Source organism: Orcinus orca, chromosome 19, assembly GCF_937001465.1.
Source record: "Orcinus orca chromosome 19, mOrcOrc1.1, whole genome shotgun sequence".
Taxonomy (NCBI): domain Eukaryota; kingdom Metazoa; phylum Chordata; class Mammalia; order Artiodactyla; family Delphinidae; genus Orcinus; species Orcinus orca.
The window spans coordinates 8,777,367-8,799,608 of NC_064577.1; the positions used below are offsets into that span (position 1 = coordinate 8,777,367).

A 22,242-nucleotide genomic window follows, 5' to 3' on the forward strand; every position below is an offset into this window, starting at 1 on the left:
AAAACCTCATGAGATTTGATAAGTAAATCTAAACTACAGATTTATTTGTAGCCTAGAAAAAGATAAACTTCTGTTGAGGGAACAAAATAACAACAAAATAGGTAACTATTCAGCTAGTCAAATACAGATAAAAAGAGAAAATAAAAATACACGAAATTAGGCATTAAGAAGGCATATAACCACAGATGTAAAGAAGATCAAACAATTTAACAATAGACATTAATAGATATTATGTTAAAAAAATAGATATTATGTTCAACCAATGCTATTAAATTGAAAATTTTATTTGAAGCAGATGCCTTTCTGGGAAAGTATGCATTACTAAATTTAACACGAGGTGAAAAAACCTGACCGGCTCAATAATAATAATGGAATAAATTGAAAAAGTTCTCAAAGAATGATCTCTCCAAACGTTTCTAGATCTAAAAAAAAAAAAAAAAAGTTTCTAGATCTAGATGGTTTGTAGGTAGTTATTTGAAACTTGTAAGGAACAGATTTCCTTAGCCCTTCAAAGATAAATAGGAAATTTTAAAGATACTTAAGGATAAAGACAGAGTATTTGTGAATGACAGCTAGGCTGAGAGCAGACTTCTTATCAGCCATGGGACAATGGGACAGTATCTTTAAAGTGGTGGTAGACAGCTGTTTCAGATATTTAAAAAAATGAAGGGAATATATCAGTTACAGACTCTCCCTGAAAGAATTACTAAAGGATGTACTTCAGCTAGAAGAAAAGAGAAACCAAAAGGAAAGATGCAACTAAAAAGTGAGAAGAAATAGGTAAACTATGTTGATGAGTTTAATTACTGACTGGAGAAAGGAAGTTTTTTTTTTAAAAAAAAGGATTCTTGAATTAAATTTATAAACAAATGTAGGAAGGACAGTGGGAGGGAAGAGTTCAGTAGCTATTGTGTCCCCTCCTTCCTCAGGAGAGAGATAGCAAGTAAGTTTAGAGTTTGTTGGAAAAATATAAATACGTGTATTAGAAGTTACAGAAACTTCTGTAAAAAGAAAACACAGGGTTATTAAAAACACAAAATGAGAAAAAGTAATTCTAAGTACATTAGTAATCACAAGTATAAATTAGTCTATGAAAATATCAGGCTATCAGATTGAACTAAAAATGCAGCTATACTCTGCTTAATAAGAGACATGTCTAAAGAAAAACAACATGGAAAGATTTAAAATAAAGAAATAAGAAGAGATATGTTGGAGAAATACTAACCAAGAAAGCTGGTGAGCAATAGACAAAATAGAGTTTTAGGGAAAAAGTATTAGTAGGGATAAAAGGAACACTCCTTTGTAACTTGGGAATCCTTCCCTACTCCTGATTTTCTTGCTCTATGAAGGGAACACTTCTGTGTGGCACCCCTGGCTCTCTTCACCCCCTTGATACAAGGCTAAATTTGGGAGTAAGAACTTGATGTGTATAGCTGTGTTCTTTTCCCTTTCCCTCTTGGAGCTAGCTGCCCTCAGGGCATTCCCCCTGCTCCCTGTACTGTAAGTCCCACCTGAGCAGACCCCACGAGAGGAGGCTTGCCCTTGCCCAGCACTGCCTGTGGGTGTGGCTAACTCTGGGGTGTAGTCAGAAGGCCCACTGCACCTTCACAGTAAGCTCATGTGCTTCCTCTTCACCTTTATCAGCCAAAGGAGTTATTTTAATTCCCAAATTACTTTTAATTTCTCTTTTCTGTATTTGTTCATAACTTGGGCAGAGAAGGATGCCCTTTACTGGACCCCTCAGAGGCCTCAGCCTACATGATGATCAAAAGAACAGTCCACCTGGAAGATCTAACAGTCATGAACTTGTATTTAGTAACATAGTCTTGAATTTAAAAAGGCAAAAACTGATAGGAATATAAGAAGCAGACAAATCCTCATAGTGGGAGATTTCAGTAACATCTCTCAGATGCCAATGGGCCAAGCAGACAAAAAATTGTGAGGATATAGAAGATTTGAACAGCACAGTTAACAAATTTGATCTTGTAACATACATTCTTGAACTCAACAAAAGAGAAAAAGATTCATTCTTTTTCAAGCTCAGATGGAACATGAAAAAAAAGTCCACATATCAAGTCAGCAAATTTCAAATAATTAATATAGAGGGTATGTTCCCTGAATATACAAAAATTAAACTAGAAATCAACAATGAAAATACTGAAAGATAAAACTCATATATTTGGAAAGTTAAAGAAATAAAGAAAACCCTTGAAAGTAACTCAGGTGCTGAAGGGGAAATCGCAGAAAACTGACAAAATATTTAGAACAATGAAAATACTACCTATCTATGTGTGGGATGCAATTAAAGTGGTACTTAGGGAGAGATGTATAGTTTTATATACATATAGTTTTATATGCATTTGTAAAAAAGAAGAAAGATTCAGTGTGTAAGCATGCAGGTCAGGATGTTAGGAAAAGAATAGTAGAAAAAAAAAACCCCAAAGAAAATAGAAGGAAAGAAATAAAAAAGGTAAGAATAAGCTAGTGAAGTAGAAAGCAAAAATAAATAAAGAATAGAGGTCATAGACAAAACCAAAAGCTATCTCTTTGAAAAGATTAATAAACTAAACCCCCAGCAAGGGCTGACTAAGGAAAACAGAGAAAAGATACAAACAGATACTATTTCCACAATGAAGGAAGGGACACGACTGCAAATAGAAATGAAGTCTTAAGAGAATACCAAAAACAACTTTGTATCAATGCATTTGATGGATAATTTTATAGAAAAAACCCATAAATTCCGAAAAGTGACTCAATAAGGAGTAGAAAACCTCAACGTTCACCATTAAAGAACCGAATTGGGGGACTTCCCTCGTGGTGCAATGGTTAAGAATCCACCTGCCAATGCAGGGCACACGGGTTCGAGCCCTGGTCCAGGAAGATCCCACATGCCGCGGAGCAACTAAGCCTGTGCGCCACAACTACTGAGCCCACGTGCCTAGAGCCTGTGCTCTGCAACAAGTGAAGCCACCGCAGTGAGAAGCCCGCGCACTGCAACAAGGGTGCCTCCCCGCCCCCCCGCTCGCCACGGCTAAAGAAAGACTGCGCAGCAACGAAGATCGAAAGCAGCCAAAAAAGAAAAAAAAAGAACCGAATTGATAGCCACAGATATCCTCCCAACGAAGAATAGCAGGCCCAGAGATTTGTCTGTGAAATCTCAGACAAATTTTAGCAAACCTTTAAGGGACAGAAAATTCCTATGGTATACAAACTATTTCAAAAGATGAGATGCTCACCATTTTACGAGGCTGGAGTAACACCTGGATATCAAAACCTGGCAAGGGAAGTACAAGAAAATAAAATAGGCCAGTGTTGCTATTGAACATAGATATGAAACTCTAAATAAAATATCAATAAATTGGGCTTCCCTGGTGGCGCAGTGGTTGAGAGTCCGCCTGCCGATGCAGGGGACACGGGTTCGTGCCCCGGTCCGGGAAGATCCCACATGCCGCGGAGCGGCTGGGCCCGTGAGCCATGGCTGCTGAGCCTGCGCGTCCGGAGCCTGTGCTCCGCAACGGGAGAGGCCACAATAGTGAGAGGCCCGCGTACCGCAAAAAAAAAAAAAAAAAAAAAAAAAATCAATAAATTAAATTCAGCAGGATATGAAAAAAATAATACATCATAAGCAAGAGGAGTTTTACCCGTGGATTGAAAATATAGCTCAACAGAAATGTAATCCACCAGGTTAACAGATTAAAAACCATATGATTATCTCAGCAGATGCAGAAAAGCATTCGGTAGAATTCAACACTTTGGTAATGTGCTGGATGAATCAGGGGAACAGGCTAAACTTAGCCTTATGGTGAATCCCTTTATAAAGCAACTTTCATCTCATCTATATTTTACGTAAATACAGATTTTCAAATATTAGTTTTTCTTTTCATAAAGGTTTAATTGCATGTCAGACCCAAATATGTCCAGAAGCTCTGCCCAGTTCTTCTGGAGAACACAAAAAACACACAAAGAAACAAAAAAGTAATGTCGAACTTGAAGGTAGCTATTTGCATTTTCCGTATTTCAGTTGCAGTCAGCTGCACCAGGCAGGTTCTTTGAGTATCCATTTCCCATGGGGTCCCTAAGTAGCATTCCATTTTCCAGTTTGAGTGCAGCGCCCAATGCCTGGGTTGGGCGGAATGAGGCAGGTCTGGCCCAGGGTGACGTGAAGCAAGTACCTGCCTTGTGGCCTGGCGTGACCTCAGCCACCTTCCTCATTGACTCCATTTCTGTGGACACCCCTTTCTCATCCTCCTCCATGTGTGCAGGTCCAAAGTGAAGACAGTACATGAGCGGATCCCCTTGGCTGGACTGAGCAAGTTGCCCAGCGTCCCTCAGATTGCAAAGGTAAAAACTGACACTGAGAGGAGGTGGCTTCCTCTTTGAGGCCAGGTCTGGCCTCTGGGGTGGGGGCGGAGGCTCGTCCTGGGTGGGCTCTGCCCTTGGGGAGGGGAAGGCCATTGTCCTCTTGGGCCCTTGACTGCATGGATGCGGTTGGGGGGAGCGGTTGGCAGATGCCCCCCTTTCCTCTACACCTTGCCCAGCTCATCCTCGCTGCTGAGGCTGATCAGGGAACAGGATAAGCCACCAAGTTCACAGCTAGTTCAGGAGACAAGAGAAATGGAGAGACAGGGCTGGAGAATAGAGGAGGAGGGAGGAGAGGGGGCAACTGGGGCGACTTCACAGCCGAGGACGGTTGGGTTGAGGGATGACCGGGCTGTTGATTGAGACGGAGGGGCCCCCCCAGGTAAGGAGCCATCAGCTGGTGGAGGGGCCCATGTCACTTCTCCGGGGTCCTGGGAACTTGGAAACTGAGTGATCAAAGTGGGGTGAGAAGGATGGTCAGCTGGGTGGGGTTGGACCCACACTCCGGGAGTGGGAATGCCAGGCAGAACTGTGTCGGATACCTTCGGTGGCCTCACTTCAGCAGGAAACCCCAGGAAGGTCCCTTGGCTTTCCCGACCACATGCGAGTGAGCGGTAGTAGCACCAGGATCTGACCCCAGGCCCCCTGAGCCCCGCAGGTCTTGGCCTCACGCTCTTTTTCTTGGTGGGCAGAGGAGCGCAGGTGCCCTCCGTGGATGTGGCCCCTGAGCTGTGTGTTTCTCTCTCCCTGCTTAGGCGTTCTGTGACGACGCAGTGGGGCTGAAATTCAACCCTGTCCTGTACCCCAAGGTGAGGACCTTCCCCCCTCTCCCCTTGCTCAGGGCTCTGCCATTTGGCACGGATTTCCACGCCTGGGGCTCTGTGGGAAGTTCTCTGCATCTTGGGGGGTTTTGCGGGGTCTCCGTGATACACCTCCATGTCTCCCCCTCTCCCTGCCCACCCCTTCACAAACTGATCTGCTGGGAACCCGTCCTCAGCCATGCCTGGGTCCCCAGCCCGCTAGAATTGGTCCCCAGCTGTGTGGAGGTGGCAGACGGGTAGCCGTGGTGCAGCTTCTCAGTCTGGTCGTACCTGCCTGAGGCCAGTGCTGGGCTGGGGAGTGATTCTGCCTCTAGCTGGGGGGCTGCTGCAGACCTGGTCAGCCACCAGGAAGGGGGCGAGGCGGGCAGAAGGCAGAACCCCACTAAGAAATAAAAGGCCAGACCTCGGCTCCCTGTTGCCAACATTACTACAGGTCTGGGGCCTTGCAAGCCTCCGCCGGCCCCCTAGTTAATAAACTTGGCTGGTTCTCTGTTAACAGTTTCCTTAGGCTTGGCCTCAACTTGACCCCGGTTCTGATTTCGGGGTGTGGGTGGGGAGAAGAGCGATAATACCAAAACAAACTCCCAAGCCCGCTCAAGAGCAATTATGCCGTGAGAGGACTTCATCACCCATGGACAGCGAATCGCTTTAAATAGGCCATAGGAAGAGACCCAGGGCACTGGCTGCTGCTTCGCGGGCCCGCGGGGCCTGGGGAGAGGCCGTGGAAGCAGGCAGTGGGCCGGCTGGGGCTCGCTGGGGCAGGCTGGCTGGCGCTGATTCAGTCCATTCCGAGTCCCGGTTCTGACAGCCAGGAACCAGGAGGTGAGACGTTTGATGAGGGGAGAGGGGTCCTGTCCTGGCTGGGATACCCAGAACCCCCTTGGAATGAAGCCTCATATCTTCACAATTGGGCTTGACACACTATTTGTCCCCATGCGGGGGCTGAGCTAATGGCAGGGTCCTCTCCTGCACAGAGAATGTGCCAGAGCCCTTCTCTCAGACGCCTCTTTTCCCCCCCCGCGAGCATCTGTAGGCGCTTCCCAGTAAGATGCTGTGCTCCATGGAATATTTTCTATCATTCAGACTGCCCTCCCCTTTATAATTAAAGCTGAATTTGTGAGGTTTAACCAAACATCAAAACCCCATCATAAAGCCCTAACTTAACTACAAGTTTGGCAATTTTTGTTGTCAAATCACAGCCACTGAGAGAACCCGATGACTCTCATTTTTGCAGTTTTCTCTATAGCTTGGAAAGCCTCCGGCTCTGGTAATAATGGGAGAGCAGCTGTATTTTCATGTTTTCTAGATTGGAAGGACTGCTTCGTCCGGCTGGGATGTTAATCTGGCTGAGATGTGTGTGTGTTTTTACAATTCACAGAGTTTAGAATGTTCCTTGGAAGGTGTCCATGACCGGGTGCCTCTTCCCGGGCAGGGCAACTGCTCCAAGCCTTTGACTCATCCCAGGCAGGAGTGGGGGGCGCCCTTTGGGGTCGGGCAGCACTGTTCTTCCAGGGGGAGCTGAGAAGTGTCCATTTCCTCAGGCAGGTGAGAGCCACACAGAGATACGTCAGGGGTGACAACCTGACATGGGCCACATACTCTGGCCAAAAAGTCATGCCTGGTTTGTTCTTCCTGTAGCAAAACATGTGGTCGAATCCCTCCTTTTTATTGCAGAGACCATCCCAATAGTCCCCAAGCCTTGTGTTTCCTAACAAGCTGGTCCAACTCTGATATTTCTGGAGGGTTTACATAGATGATGATGGTAATAGCTGCTGTGTGCTTAGCACTTCATGTGCTTGATCTCACTGAATCTTCACAGCCACACGTCTCCATTGAACAGGTGAGGAGGGACTTCCCTGGTGGTCCAGTGGTTAAGACTCCGTGCTTCCAATGCAGGGGGCACAGGTTCTATCCCTGGTCAGGGAGCTAAGATCCCGCATGCTGCGCAGCATGGCAAAATAAATAAATAAAATAATAATAATAAAAATAAAGAAACAGATGAGAAGACTGAGGCCCAGGGAAGTTAAGTGGCTCACTCAAAGCTGCACAGGTGAAAGCAGTGGATTCAAAATGAGAGCTTAGTGTTTCTGACCAACTCTTTGAAGCACAATAGAAAATTCGATGGAACCAGTGGTCAGGGTTTTTTTGTTTGTTTTTTCTTTGCATATTGAATTAGCTAGCGTATGTTCCGCCTTAGAGACCTCTTATTTTATGGATAAAGGGGATTGACGTCTGGGCAGGAGCAGTGCCTTGCTCAAAATCACACTGCTGCTTAGAGGTGGAATTGGAGCCGGCATCATCCTCGCTGACTGGTTTTGGGGACCCGGCTGCACTTTTTACTCCCCAGATAGAACACTGGGGTAAAGTCAGTTCCCCGCGTCCTGCTGGACTGCCTGTGTGTCCAGGCCTTGGCTGGCATACCTGGAGGGAAATGGAATGGGTGATCCAGAGGTTTGGTCACCACTGGTGGAAGTCCAGGGGCTGGGAACAGCTGAGACCTTTGGAGTTGCATCTCGACCGTGTACTTTGGACTTCACCCTTTCTCTTCCTCCCTGTGTGGATGTTTCATATCAGGGGGGCATGTTCTCCACCAAAAGGGGTGCTTCCCCTTCCACTTGCCTCCTCATTTTGCCTCCAAGTTAATAATCTGATTTCTTCTTCCCACATTTTCCAGGCCTCCCAAATGATCGTGTCCTACGATGAGCATGACGTCAACAACACCTTCAAATTTGGGGTCATTTATCAAAAAGCCAGGCAGGTAAGCATCACGAATCCATACTGGTCACTAGATCCTGTGGTTTCTCCCTGGGGACTTCTGTTTTCCCATCCCCCAAGCACAGGAGCCCCGCGTTAGGTTCTTAAATACTCTGAACACAGTGACCACATTTCATATATGAATTAGACTGGTGGTGGTAGAATCTTCAAGGTGGGCTGCTGCTCTCAAAAAGGCCTGCAGATCCCTTAAATGGTAATGTAGCTTTTCATGCAGTGAATCCTGATTCTTCCTGGCTCCCTCCGCTTATATTTAACAATGAGCTGTTCGTCACAAGAAAAGTCAGACTGGGTGGAGGGAATGCATGAGCACAGGCTGCTTTCTCCTTGCCCACCACTCTCCTGGCTGGGAATTAGCTTTTGCTCCCCAGACTTGAGTAGTGTCCTGGCATCAGCTGTATGCTCTCTGCCCAGCTCTGTGTTCATTGATGTCACCCTGGTAGCTTGAAATCAGCCACGATGGAAGTATTCACACCATGGAAATGGGCAAACACCCGGGCTTCTGTTTTCTGTCTTTGGAGAGGAGGTTGTTAAAAATTTTACCAGTACATAGAATTCCTCTATCTCTTGTAGCACTCACGTGCTGCCTTGGCATCAGTCGACCAGAATGGTGTTTCTCAAAGTGCGTTCCATGAGACACTAGTCCAGTGAGGTACTCTGTGAACAGATGAGTTCCAGGGGGATGGGTGTGGTCAGTTGTGTGGGAACATTTTAAAGGTTCTAAGAACCCCCAGAGTAGAGAACTCTTTATAACTTTGTTGAACTCAGTGTTTCCCATACATATTTGACCACAAACTTCCTATCCTCCTACTATGAACTTTTATTAGCATCCTGAGAAGTGGTCTGCTGAACACACCGGTATTTCCTCATCTGGGTTGTATGGAAGAAGGTTCCACACCTATTTCACCTTTGTATCATCCAAGAACCTAGCATGAGGTGTTTATATAAATACACTCAATTTTTTGTTATGTGAATGAATGAATGAATAAAAGTTTTGACCCTGTGAGTGGTAGGTCGATAATATCTTTCAATATTATCTGTGTCATCTTCTTAGCGTGACAGTGTGTTTCTCAGCTGGATGATAGCGGACTTCCTTGTCTGAAGATATTAGACCACAAGAGGCATGTGTTCACTTAAAAACACTCTAATTAATGAAGGCTTGTGGAGCTGAAAGACCAGCACAGATAAATCTTATAATTTAAGGGAATTATTCAAGTAGCCACTCTAATTATTTTCACATACTGCATTTTTATTTTGTACAGCTCTGATCATACAGTCCCACTAATTAAAGTTCTTTGCTTGTGAAATTTACCAAAGCAGATCTCATAAGGTGGTTACAGTCCAATATTCCAGCAGAGTTATAATTACTGAACATTAACCATCCACCTCTGAGAAGGAGTCTGAAGGAGTCTGTGTGTTCTTTATGTACCTGACACCGCTGAGGCGAGGTGGGGTCGCCCCGGCAGATAAGAGTCTTTTCTTAAAATCTTTGGATTGTTGTTTTGCAAACCTACATTGGGGAGATTATATATGAACATTGGCTGCGTGAAAGCCCTATGCTGGTTTTAGGATATAAATAAGCCCCATCTAACTCTCTGTTTGTCAGGCACTTTGCTAAGCCTGTGGAGGATACAGTAACGACTAAGAACATCTCCCCTGAGTCCATGGTCACGTTCAAGGCCAGTATAAAAATAAAGATGGTAATACCAGGCTGGGTGTAATTCCTAGAGAGAGGTGCACACCCCAGAGCATAAGCTGGATTGTTTTCTCAGGAGAAGATGTATGTTGCTTAGAAGCAGCTATTCTCCCGAACCCTACCTTCATGACCTGGGGCATACAGCATGCTGGACTAGAGTTGGGATGCCTTCGTGGCATGTGACAGATCAGGCATCGGGAAACCTTTTCTGTAAAGGGCCAGGTAGTAAATATTTTAGACTTCACGGGCCATACTGTTTGTGTTGCAACTATTCAACCCTGCCTTTGCAGTTCAAAAGCAGCCGTAGACAATACTAAGTGAATTGGCCTGGCCATGTTCCAATAAAACTTTATTTATAAAAATAGGCAGCGGGCCCAATTTGGCCCCCAGGCCATAGTTTGCTGACCCCTGCTAGAAAGCAGTGTTTCCCAAATTTTAGACGTTCACAAACCCCATCCAAGATCATGTCATTCTACCCTTACATTTTTTTATTGCACCGATACCACTAACTACTTACTTTTCTTTAAAGTTTTCTTTCACCTTAAATTCAATTTTTAAAGGATATTTTATGTCACTACTCTTACTGGGAAATTAGTATCACTTGCATGAAATGAAGGTAATTCTAAAAAGAAATACTGTAAAAAAACAAAATTAAGTTATTGAAATCTAGCTAGACTCTGTTTCCTATTGAAGGCTTAGAACCTGAGGTCGGTTCTTTCTTCTTATAAAGCAGGCATTAAGGAGATGTTAAAGAATCACCTGTTGGAGACCTCCTCCTTAAAGGGATTGCACAGACTGGAGTGTCTTTGTGTCATCTTCAGCTGTTCATTGCCATCTATGGGTGTTTGCAGAGCCTTCAGCTGTTTGCAGAGCCTGCCACTGTGGGTAGAACCTTTTGATCAGGCAGGGCCACTCAGTGTTTTAAGCCTGTCACGATTGCAGAGCTTGCTACTGTTTTCAGCTTTGCTTTCTATTTTTAAAAAATGATTAAACTTTTAATTTTTTGATATTTGTAAATTTACATGCTGTTGTATTAATAAGAAATAATACAGAGAGATCTTGTGTACCCTTCATGCAGTTTCCCCCAAAGGTAATGTCTTATAAAATGATAGTACAGTATCACAGCTGGGATACTGATGGTGATACAATCCACAGATCTTATTCAGATTTCCCCAATTTTACACATACTCATTTGTGGCATGTCTGTGAATTATATTCCATTGTATGGATATATCACATTTTGTTTATCCATTTGTTAGTCATCGTATATAATTTTATCACACATGTAGGTTCCACAGTCAAGATACGGAAGAGTTCCACCAACACTAGGATCCTGGTGTGGCTCATGCTTTTATAACCATGCTAACCTCCCTCCTGCCTCCACGCTCACTTCCCCGGCTCCAGTCCCTAACCCCTGGCAACCGCTGATCTGTTCTCCAATTTCTAGAACTTTGTCATTTCAAAAATGTTGTGTAAAAGGAATCATACAATATATAACCTTTGGGGATTGGCTTTTCTCCACTCAGTGAGATTCATCCACGTTTCTGAGTGTATCAATGGTTTGTTCCTTTTCATTGCTGAGTAGTGTTCCATGGTATACCTAGATGTACCACAGTCTGTGTAACCATTCACCTATTGAGGGATAGACATCTGGATTGTCTCCAGTTTGGGGCTATTATGGATAAAGCCACTGTGAACATTTATGTACAGGTTTTTATGTGAGCAGAAGTTTTCATTTCTCTGGGATAAATACTTAGGAGTGCCGTTGCCTGGTTGTGTGGTGATTATATGTTTAGTTTTGTAAGAAACTGCCACGCTGTTTTCTGGCGTGGTTGCTCCATTTTACATTCCTACCAGCAATGTGTGAGTGATCCATTTTCTCTACAGCCTTGCCACCATTTGGTGTGGTTACTATTTTTCATTTTAGCTATTCTGATAGATGTGTAGTGAGATCTCATTATGGTTTTAATTTGCATTTCTCTAACAGCTAATGACATTGAACATCTTTTCTAATTGAACATCCTACTTGCCATTTGCATATCCTCTTGAGTGAAATGACTGTTCCTGTCTTTTGACCATTTTCTAATTGGATTTCTTTTACTGTTGAGTTTAAAATGTTTAAATAACAGCTTTATTGAGGTGTAACTGACATACCATACAATTCACAATTGCATGTGATTTATATCTCAATAAAGTGTACAATTTAGTGGTTTGTAGTATGTTCACAGAAGTGTGCAACTATCACCGCTAACTTCAGAAAATTTTCACCACCCCTAAAAGAAACTCCATTCCCATTAGCAGTCACTCCCATCATCCTCATACTCTATAGCTCCTGTCAGCCATAAATCTATTTCTGTCTCTGTGGATTTGCCCGTTCTGGACATTTCATATAAATGGAATCATAATATGTGGCCTTCAATGTCTAGTTCTTTTACTTAGCATAATGTTTTCAAGGTTCATTCATGTTGTGCAATGAACCAGAACTTTATTCTTTTTTATGGATGAATTATATTCCATTGTATGGCTATATCACATTTTGTTTATCCATTTGTTCGTTAATGGACATTCTGATTGTTTCTACTTTGGGGCTATTATGAATAATGCTGATACTAATATTCGTGTACAAGTTTTTTTTGTATGGACTTTTGTTTTCATTTCTCTTGAGTATATTCTTTGGAGTGGAATTGCTGGATCATATGGTAACTCTATGCTTAGTTTTTTTTTTTTTTGCGGTACGCGGGCCTCTCACTGCTGTGGCCTCTCCCGTTGCGGAGCACAGGCTCCGGACGCGCAGGCTCAGCGGCCATGGCTCACGGGCCCAGCCGCTCCGCGGCACGTGGGATCTTCCCGGACTGGGGCACGAACCCGCGTCCCCTGCATCGGCAGGCGGACTCCTAACCACTGCGCACCCAGGGAAGCCCTATGCTTAGTTTTTGGAGGAACTGCCGGGTTATTTTCCAAAGAGGTGGCACCATTTTACATTCCCACCAGCAACGTAAGCGGGTTTTGATTTTTCTACATCCTCACTGACACGTCTTATTGTCTTTCTTTTTGATTATGGTGTGAGTGGTATCTCGTTGTATTTTTTTTTTTTTTTTTTTTTGTCTGTTTGTTTGTTTTTGGCTGCACCTCGTGGCACACGGTATCTTAGTTCCCCAACCAGGGATCAAACCCGTGCCCCCTGCATTGGAAGCATGGAGTCCTAACCACTGGACCGCCAGGGAAGTCCCTCACTGTGGTTTTGATTACTACTGCGTTTTCAGAGTTCTTTATGTATTTTAGATACTAGTCCTTTGTCAGAAGTCCAACTATTAATTTTTCGTTTTTGGATTGGTTTTTGGTATCAAGTCTAAGAATTCTTTGCTTCAGTTTTGCCTTTTTTTTTTTTTTAAACTGAGCAGCAGCTTTTGTTCAAATAGAAAGTCCTCATTAACCAGCCCCCAAAATCCAGCTCTGTTGAGTGAGCCTCTGTTAGTCCTTCCTCCCGTGGATGACAGAGCCACTGGATGGCAAATGAGGGTGATGGGGAAAGGAAGAAAGGGACCAGGTATCTGGACAATCACATTCCTTCTCTTGGCAGCAACGAGAAGGCTTATTTTTCTGAACTTCTGCCCCTTATTCTGTTTCTCTTTCAGACCCTGGAGGAGGAGCTGTTTGGGAACAGTGAGGAGAGCCCAGCTTTCAAGGAGTTCTTAGATCTGCTGGGAGACACCATCACGCTGCAGGACTTCAAAGGGTGGGTTTTAGCCAAGTGATGGCTCTGCCCCTATTGATGAGGCCCTAGAGGAAGGGGGAGGACTGACTGCAGAGTTTCAGGGGGTGGCATGTGAGAGTTAACAACACGCACAAAGACCATGGGATTATTTTTCAGCAAATGATCAACACTCATTGATTGCATCTCGAAGGACTCGGTGGTACAGGGGATAATCCTGAATGGCAGATGGTCTGAAAGGCATTGACTTTGGCCCTTAGGATGCATGAGGAAATCGTTCCACCTGAGATTTGCCTTCCTAATTACAGTTGGCTCAGACTGAGAATGAAATGAATCCACCTTCCCTTCCAGGTGAGCAGGTCACTCACCTGCTAGGCATTCCGGAAAGAGGACCCTATGTAGTTTTGGGGGAAATGACCCATTTTAGATAAGACACAAAAAGAATGGTTAATTAAGAGCTCTGGTGCAAATACCGTAATCCCTCTGGCAGGAACCTATGCAACAGTGTATGGTTCTGTAAGCGGACAGAAAGAATATTGGGGCTGTTTCTTGGAAAGCTCTGGCCTTTGATGTTCCTTGACAAAGGCAACACTTGGGGAGGGCCTTCGGACCTGGCCAGCCTGTTCTCTGCCTTGTGGCTGGCACACGGCTGAGCCCTCAGAATTTCCCACCTCAGCAGCCGCATTACCAGGATGTCCTAACATGTGTGAACGCACTAGCTCTGTGTCTGGCATGAAGTAGGTGCTCGATAATCACTTATTTCCTCTGCTCCCTTCTCTCCTCCTCTTCCTCCCCCTTCAAGGTCATCACTGCTGGCTGGAGCCAGTCACACATGGGTCAAAATCCCATCTCTGCCACTAATTAGCTCTATGACTTTGAACAAGTGACTTAGCCTCTGCAAGCCTCAGTTTCCTTGTCTGTAAAAAGGGAGATAAAGATAGTACTGACCCCACAAGCCTGCTGGAGAATTGAAATAGATAGTGCACGTGAAGCACTTAGGCCAGTGCCACGCAGAGTAAGCACTGGTCGTCATTGTTCTTATTATACCACCTTCCATTGGCTCTGAGATGCCATCCTTATAAGATATATCCTGATTTCAGAGAGGTTAAAATGGGAAAAAATGTTCCATCTTGCAACTGATGAAATAAAGTATATTAAAACCAGGAAGGACCCCAGAGGTCATGTAATCCTATCCCTTTATTTTCAAGAGAAAGGAAACGGAGGCCTGGAGAGATTAAGTGATATGCCCAAGGTCATGTGCTGACTTAGCGGCAGAAGCTGGTCTAGAACCTGAATGGACCTAACTCCTGGCCACATGTGTTTTCCGCCATGTGGGGCTGAGCACATTTCTGGCTTGTATTATAGTGCTTGGGGTTGGGGGGACCTGATGTTCAGAATCTGTTTTATTTCATTTTCTGAAAGGAACATGTATCCCACTCTCCTTGCTGAAGAAGATGAGCCATGGCTAGCAGCCATGTTTCTATAAGGGAAGGAGGGGCAGCTCTGAGAAGCCCACCCAGTTCCTTAGTATTTTTTTTTTTTTCCTGCCTGCAAGGAGGCAGCCAGAGAAGGGACCTCCTTGGACACCTCCCAGCTGCTGTGGTGGGGTCACCATATCCGGGACTGGCTGAGTAGAAGTCAAGCATCTGTCCCCTCTTCTCGCTGACTCCGGATACTCCTGTGGGGCTCACCACCATCCAAAAGGATGGACGGCTGCCCTGGCTCTGGGCTGAGGACCTGGACACAGCCTTGCAGAGATCAAAGGCTTATGCCCAGCCTTGGGGGCCACTAGCAGCTGGGACGGCATTTGTCTGGGGTTGTGGATGGATGGACGACCTCTCTTCCCATGGAGTGGAGGGGACACAGCCAAGGCTTGGAATGGAGGTCCTGCCTTTGTCTTTGAAACAGTAATTTACGGTTAGAAGCCAGGGCTCATCTGCTCAGAAGATGAGCCTTATCTGCTTTCCCAGAATCATAGTCTCTCTGCCCTCGACTCTTCCACATCTTCTCTCATTCTCCTGCCCCCATGTCCTTAGGGAAGGTTGTACCAAGTTGCCCACTTCCCTTCTCTCTCTTTCTCCCTCTTCCCCTGGCACTCTCCCGTCCCCCTGACAGTTTCCGAGGAGGCCTGGATGTGACCCACGGACAGACGGGGGTGGAATCAGTGTACACGATATTCCGGGACAGGGAGATCATGTTTCACGTCTCCACAAAGCTGCCGTTTACCGAGGGAGACACCCAGCAGGTAACCGGGTTCAGGATGGCTTCAGGAGCCTGGGGCGTGTGAGGTGAAAGCCTGCGTCTGGTCTCCCTGGAGAACCGAGGCCGCCTTCCCCATTTTCATAATCAAGAAGCCCGTCTGTTCAACTTTGTTCCTTTTATCAAAACCTGAACTACTGTGTTATTCCACCAAGGCCGCAGGTCAGCAGCCTGTGTGGGAGGCGGGACAGGGCTGGTTATCCCGCTGTGACTGATGCAGAAACAGTGGTTAAAAGACTGTTTCCCAGGTGATCAGGGGCAGAGCTGTGAGCAGAGCCCAGGTGCCCTGATCGTGTAGGCTGGTGATAAAGAGTACATGACGTGGTCTGCAGGTGGTGGCTTGAAGCCAGCTCTGCCACTGAGGGGTATGTGACTCTGGGCAAGCTGGTAATCTTGTGTCCTCATTTGCCTCATCTGTAAAATGGGGATAACACCACGTACATTAGAGGGTTGTGATGGGGATCACATAAGGTTCTGATGTAGGGCTCAGTACGATGCCCGGCTTGTGGCAGGCTTCCTACCTCATGTCTGTTCACTGTCCAGGCCACTCTTCCTGGCCCAGAGACGTCAAGCTGGTTATTGCATGTGACACCCCCACACCCCTCTCCAGCTTGTCTAGTCACACAGCCTTACCTCTTAGGACACCTGCCGTGGGCAGGAATCCAGCCTTTTCCTTGACTGGAGAACCCTGAATGAGACCTCTGCTTCCAGTGTATTCCTCCTTTCCCTCTCATTTGCTGCTTCTGACAGCTGCACGTCCCCGGGGAGGACCTGGCTTCTTTTTCTCATCGAGCCCTGAAACCAGCAGCTGTTCCCTGGCTGTGGTCCCATTTGCCCCATCCCACTCTTTGTACCATTTCAGTCTCCAGGAAGATAAGGAAGGAAGCTAGGCCTTTCACCAAACTCGGACCCATTTGTTTCTGAGCAGGGAGCCCAGGAGGGAGCACAGATGTAATATTGTAAACATAGTGCCTGCCTTCTTAGGAAAAAAGGAAATTGGCAAAGGAGACTGCAGTTTGGCTCTAAAATAACTACTGAATGTTCCAGAAACAGATAGGAGCAGGATTCCTTTTGTGCCCAAAGTAGGTTTTCTCGCAGTGTTTTACCTTCAGCTCTTTTCCCTCATGGCCTCCCTCACCCGCTGCCCCAGCCTGAGACTGAGGACCGTTCTCTGCCTGGCTTGTTCTCAGTGTCACCTGTTAAGTGGGATGTGCACAGAGCTTGGCTCTCAGCAAGGACTGAATACATGTTAATTTCTCTTCCTAAGAAATAGGATGATGTGTGTGCCGTAAGTGAGACAATTTGTAAAAGTGCCCAGCACAGGGCTTAGTATACAGCAGGTGCTCAGTTAGTGAGAAACTCAGTGGGAAACAGAGCTTACATGCAGTAGGTGTTTAATAAAGGAACAAAGTGTAGGTAAGCACCTAGCCTGGGTTTGGTATACAAGAGGGCCTTAACATTTGAAATCTTGTATGGGAACAGCCCAGTATGGTTCCTGGCACACAGTAGGTGCTTGGGGATTGAGATCACCTGTGACAGCACCTGGCCGAGCTTGGGATGCTGAATCGGGGTTGTATTTCTCTCTCCCCCATGACCTCCACCAAGCCAGGTTGCCCGTATTTCTCTGAGCATGGTTCTTCTCCCTTCTGGTATAGGATGATCTGCCCCCTCCTTCCTGATCATCCACATTTCCATCAAGTGCTCCCTTCTCTCCCAATCTCCTCTTCCAGGAAGCCCTCTCAGATTGCTACCAGGCCTCTGATCTTGCCCTCTTCTCCGCCCCCATAGGCACTTTGTGGGTAGTGGCTGATTTAGCATTTGCTGGCTGGTGGCTTTGTTAGTGTTCTCACGTGGCTCCACCTGTGTTTGTGTCTCTCCCAGATCAATTACAAGCTCTCCCAGGGCAAAACCTGGCCTCACTTTTTTTTTTTTTTTTTTTTTTCGGTACGCGGGCCTCTCACTTTTGTGGCCTCTCCCGTTGCGGAGCACAGGCTCCGGACGTGCAGGCTCAGCGGCCATGGCTCATGGGCCCAGCTGCTCCGCGGCATGTGGGATCTTCCTGGACCGGGGCACGAACCCGTGTCCCCTGCATTGGCAGGCGGACTCTCAACCACTGAGCCACCAGGGAAGCCCCCGGCCTCACTTTTTAACTAGTCTCCGCGAGTCCTGAGTCAGGGCTACCTCTACGTGCTATAGAGCTCAGTAAGAAGCTTGCCAGCCTCTTCCTGACAACGTAGACATTTTCCTCATTTTTTTTGCTTTTTAGTGGCTTCTAGAGAGTGAAAGAAAAAGCTCCTTGGAGAGAGAGGTCTCAGCGTTCCGGGGTTTATAACGATAGAATAATGAGGAATTTCCTATATAGACCTATTCTGTTTTCAGGATGTTCCTAACTGGCTTATAACAATGGAACACTTTCTGATTAGCTCCAGAGAAAGAGACACATTGGGAATGACATTGTGGCCATCATCTTCCAAGAAGAAAACACACCGTTTGTCCCGGATATGATTGCCTCCAACTTCTTACATGCCTACATTGTTGTGCAGGCTGAGAACGAGGGCACAGAGACCCCATCCTACAAGGTAAGGAGAAAGTCCCGTCGGAGGAGGTGGTGGGCCCGGGCACCTCACCACACTTCACGGAATCAGCGACATCGAGCAACACCACGTCTCAGTGGCTCCTCAGACCATCCTCCGAAACGTGATAGATTTCCCACGAGTTCTTGGGTTCCTGGGGTTTGCGAGCTAGATTCTTGGAGAGCGCCTTCTGAGGTCACCTCATCCATCTTGCTGCCTTCAGGTTCCCAGCCCCTAACTCAAGGGTTGAGAAGCACCCCGTGTCCCTACGTGGAATCTGGTAATGCCATTTGCTAGAGCGAGGCAGAGCCAGAGGAGAGCAGAGAAGAGAAAGTGGAGAGGACTGTCAGGAAAGAGGAGAGGAAGAAGGCGGTGACAAACAAAGGGAAGGAAGGAAAGGGAGAGATGTTCATGGTGAGAAGGGTGGAGAGCAGGGTAGACCCTGGCCGCTGGGGGGGGCCCTCTGGTTTAGCCATTCTGGGCAAATGATCTTAATTTGAAGACTCCCAGGGAGGTAGGGTTGTGAGCATCTGGGTCTAGACCTCCTGACCCATTTAGTGGGCTTTCACACTGGCTCAGAATCTTCACGGATGTAGATGAGCGTCAGCTGCCCTCACCCTGTCCCCTCCTGATGGCTGTGTCGCTAACCCTCTCCTTTGCTTCTCCATGAGGAACAATTCCAACCTCTTGGGTAACAGTTTCTCTGTATCACAGTGGTGTTGGGGGGCATGGGACCCAAGGGAGATAGACTGAGGCAGGGTTTTTAAAGTGGATGTTAGATAGGTTTTGTTATGTATTCCTTGTAGATAAGTGCAAAATGTGGAGTTCCCATGTTTCTTTGTGTTTTCTGGGGAGAGAAGCCATAGCTCACATTCTCAGAGAACTCCCTGTTCCCCACAGTGTTAGGAACCACTTTTGTAAGGGAGAGGGAAAGGGAGCCTGGAAGAGGAAACCATAGGCCTGAAATGTTTCCTATATAATAACTTAGGCCAGTGCTGGTCCCTGGGGTTCATGAGGCCATACCACTTCATAGCCATCTTTCCAGCATATCAATTTTGCTTGAATATTTTGGGAAAGAAAAATGATGTTATATAATTGTTATATCAGCACAAACCCAGGTGTATGAAGTGCAAAATTCACATCAGCTTTAAAGCCAAATGGGAGGCTTCCAAAACAGAACAAAAAAACCCCACTCTCTCTTGTTGAGGACAGCTGATTCCTTTATATGCCCACGTTCGTCCTCCTCTGTCACTGAGCAGTCTTAGCTGAAAAGTTGGAGAAGCCATGGTTTGGGTGTTTCCTTCAAGGCTTTCACCAACGGGGACATTCATTTCAAACAACTGGTTGATTAATTTGTTGGTGGAAGCAAGCGTCCTCATTCAGTGCCTACTGTGTGGGCACTTGGAAGTGACATAAAGAACCAGCTTCAGGGAAGGGACAGAAGAGGCTGTGAGGCAGTTCAGCCACTGGGTCACTCAGACAGCCACCTGGTTCTTTTAACAGCCAGCGGTGGCAGAGACGGATCCTCAGAGTAAAGCTGTGTGATAGGAGGGCACCCAAGGCCTTCCAGGCAGTCATGTATGTACGTGTGGCTTATCTGCTGGGCCTCTGCCGGCAGAATGAGGCCTCTCGTGGACGTCTAGTATTTGCTTTTAGTTCCTGATAGGAAATGGAGTTCAGCTCACTGCCTCTCCACTTTCCAAGAGCTTTTGTAGAGTAGGAAAATATGAAAGAGAAAAATCAGAGATCCAAGAAAGCACCCCCCCACCTCCAGCGTCGATGCCGGAAGTCTTTACCAAGTCTCCCTAGCCACGGCTTCTGGTCCAGGGGAAAGCACTGTCCTCAGAGGGGTGGTGAGAAGCAGAGCTCACAGGGAGAGCGGGGCTGTCCCTGTGATGTGGGACCTTGGGCTCCGCCTGCCAGGCAAACATCGAAGCTGGAGGGCAAGACTGTGAGTGGGGCTGGGTCGGGGGGCAGAGGGCAGGGAGGGAGATCAGCCTTTCAAGGTGCTCCCCAGAGCTCTGTCCATTCACGGCCCCAGCAGCACCCCAGTGATGGGCAGGCTGAGGAGGACATGGTTAGATCCCTCAGGGGGGGTCCAGGTGACACGGGACCTTAGCTGACCCCTGCGCGCTTAGGGGCTATGGCAAAGGAGGGTGAGATTTCCTTGGGGGCTGGGCAGTGCCCCAGGGGGCCCCCAGTGGGGAGGACAAACAACAGGGAAGAAGAGGAAGGGTGTGAAGGACAGGGGTGGGAATGTGCAGGAAAGTGTCCCAGACCGAGAGGCTCCGGAATCTGGGGTTCTTGTCCTGACCCTGCCTCTGACTGCTGTGTGACCTTGGGCCAGTTCCTTCCCTCTCCGGGCTTCTGTTGCCTTCTGTGTGAAATGAGGAAATTGGAGGAGGCAATCTCTGCGCTCTTTCCAGTTCTGACATGCTGAGGAGGGGAAGGAAGGGGAGTTGAGAAAGAGGGGTGTGTGTGTGTGTGTGTGTGTGTGGATTAGAAAGTGGTTTGGGGGAACTCTAGTATTTCAGGTGTACTTTATTAGGTGCAGGTCAGCAGGGAAAATAAAAAAAAAACATTGAGTGACAGTGGTTACCTCTTATTTGATCTGCGTTGGACACTGTGCTAGGCCCTTATGAGCAGTCTTCTTGAATTCTCCCAAGCCTCTGGCCAGGCAGGCCTCCATTGGCCCTGTTTACAGGGGAGCAAATTGAGGCTGAGCTTAAGTTTCTTTTTTTTTTTTGCGGTACGCGGGCCTCTCACTGTTGTGGCCTCTCCCGTTGCGGAGCACAGGCTCCGGACGCGCAGTCAGCGGCCATGGCTCACGGGCCCAGCCGCTCCGCGGCATGTGGGATCCTCCCGGACCGGGGCACGAACCCGCGTCCCCTGCATCGGCAGGCGGACTCCCAACCACTGTGCCACCAGGGAAGCCCAGAGCTTAAGTTTCTTAAGGCCCGAGGCCACGGAGCCCAGAAACAGTGGAACCAGGGTCCTGTCCAGGTCTGACTGTGGTCTTCATCACAGAGCTGTCAGAGCAGGTGGGAACTTGGACCCACGATCTGGGGTGTGCATGAAACATCGCATCGAACTATGTTTCAGATGTGAATTTCATCCCCATCCTGCTAGCTTGGAAGGAAATTACAGCTGAGCCATCGCTAGGACCCTCTCCCCACCCTGTCTGAGCTCATCCTACCCCGACTCCTCAAGTTCTGCAAAGGTGTCAGGAATCTTACGTGAAGCAGACCCCGGAGGCGGGTTCCTGTCCAGGTGCCCTCTTTCCCTCACTACTGGTCTGCTGCTTGAGCGACCTTGTGGTTCTCTAAGGCTTCCAGGCCATGCTTGGACAGATGTGGGGATCTTATGAGGTCTGGAGTCCTCAGAGGCTCCCCGCCTCCCTGGTGTATTCTTATTACTTACACACCCCTGTCTCCTTCCGCTTTCCAGTTCTTGAAGAGTCTCTTCCCCAGAGTCACCTGCTGCCTCTGTCTTTCTAAGCCCTGCCCCCACCCCTGCTGGGAGGCCTTGGCTGGATTTAGAAAACAGGAAGGTGAGGTTGTGTTCAAGCAGCTTCTGCTTTCAGCTCGGCAACCCAACCATCCCCAAGAGGAGGGAACAACAAAGGCCCAGGTGTTTCGCTGGAAAGGGGTCAGGAGAGGGAGCGCGTGGGGATAGAGAGTCGCCATCAGAGGAAGGATCCTGTCTCCCGCCTGTCTGACCCGGCTGCTGCCGTGGGCTCGTGGGCGCGTCTGGCTGGGAGACTCGGGTGGATTTAAGAGCTTATCTGCAGCTCCTTACCTGGTCGGCACAGACTACTCCAATGCGAGCCTGAGAAGGAAGGGGCATCGGGGTGGGAAGAGGGGAGAGCTGGGCCTGGCCTCTGGCCTCATCCTCGCCAGCAGCCCGTCAGTGGCCTTCCCCCTCCCTCTCCCCCAGTTTTGGCTCCGTGGGTGGAATTCTTGACTTGTGCCACGGGTGCACGGTGGGTGGTGGAGGGGGAACTGTTTGGCAGCTGGAACCCGCCAGAAATCACGTCAGCCAAGCACGTAC

The 22,242-nt window shown here is 47.3% G+C and overlaps 1 protein-coding gene across 10 annotated transcripts in view; it reads left to right on the top strand.

Annotated features, from left to right (window-relative positions):
* Window positions 1–22,242, top strand: part of RAP1GAP2 (RAP1 GTPase activating protein 2) — a 445,551-nt gene that overhangs the window by 169,436 nt on the left and 253,873 nt on the right. For all 10 annotated transcript variants that reach the window (XM_033423226.2, XM_033423229.2, XM_049702100.1 and 7 more), the window contains 6 exons: window positions 4,263–4,341; window positions 5,115–5,168; window positions 7,855–7,938; window positions 13,284–13,384; window positions 15,476–15,605; window positions 18,043–18,198. In XM_033423226.2, the coding sequence (XP_033279117.1) occupies window positions 4,263–4,341; window positions 5,115–5,168; window positions 7,855–7,938; window positions 13,284–13,384; window positions 15,476–15,605; window positions 18,043–18,198 (604 nt within the window). The remainder of the gene's footprint in view (window positions 1–4,262; window positions 4,342–5,114; window positions 5,169–7,854; window positions 7,939–13,283; window positions 13,385–15,475; window positions 15,606–18,042; window positions 18,199–22,242) is intronic.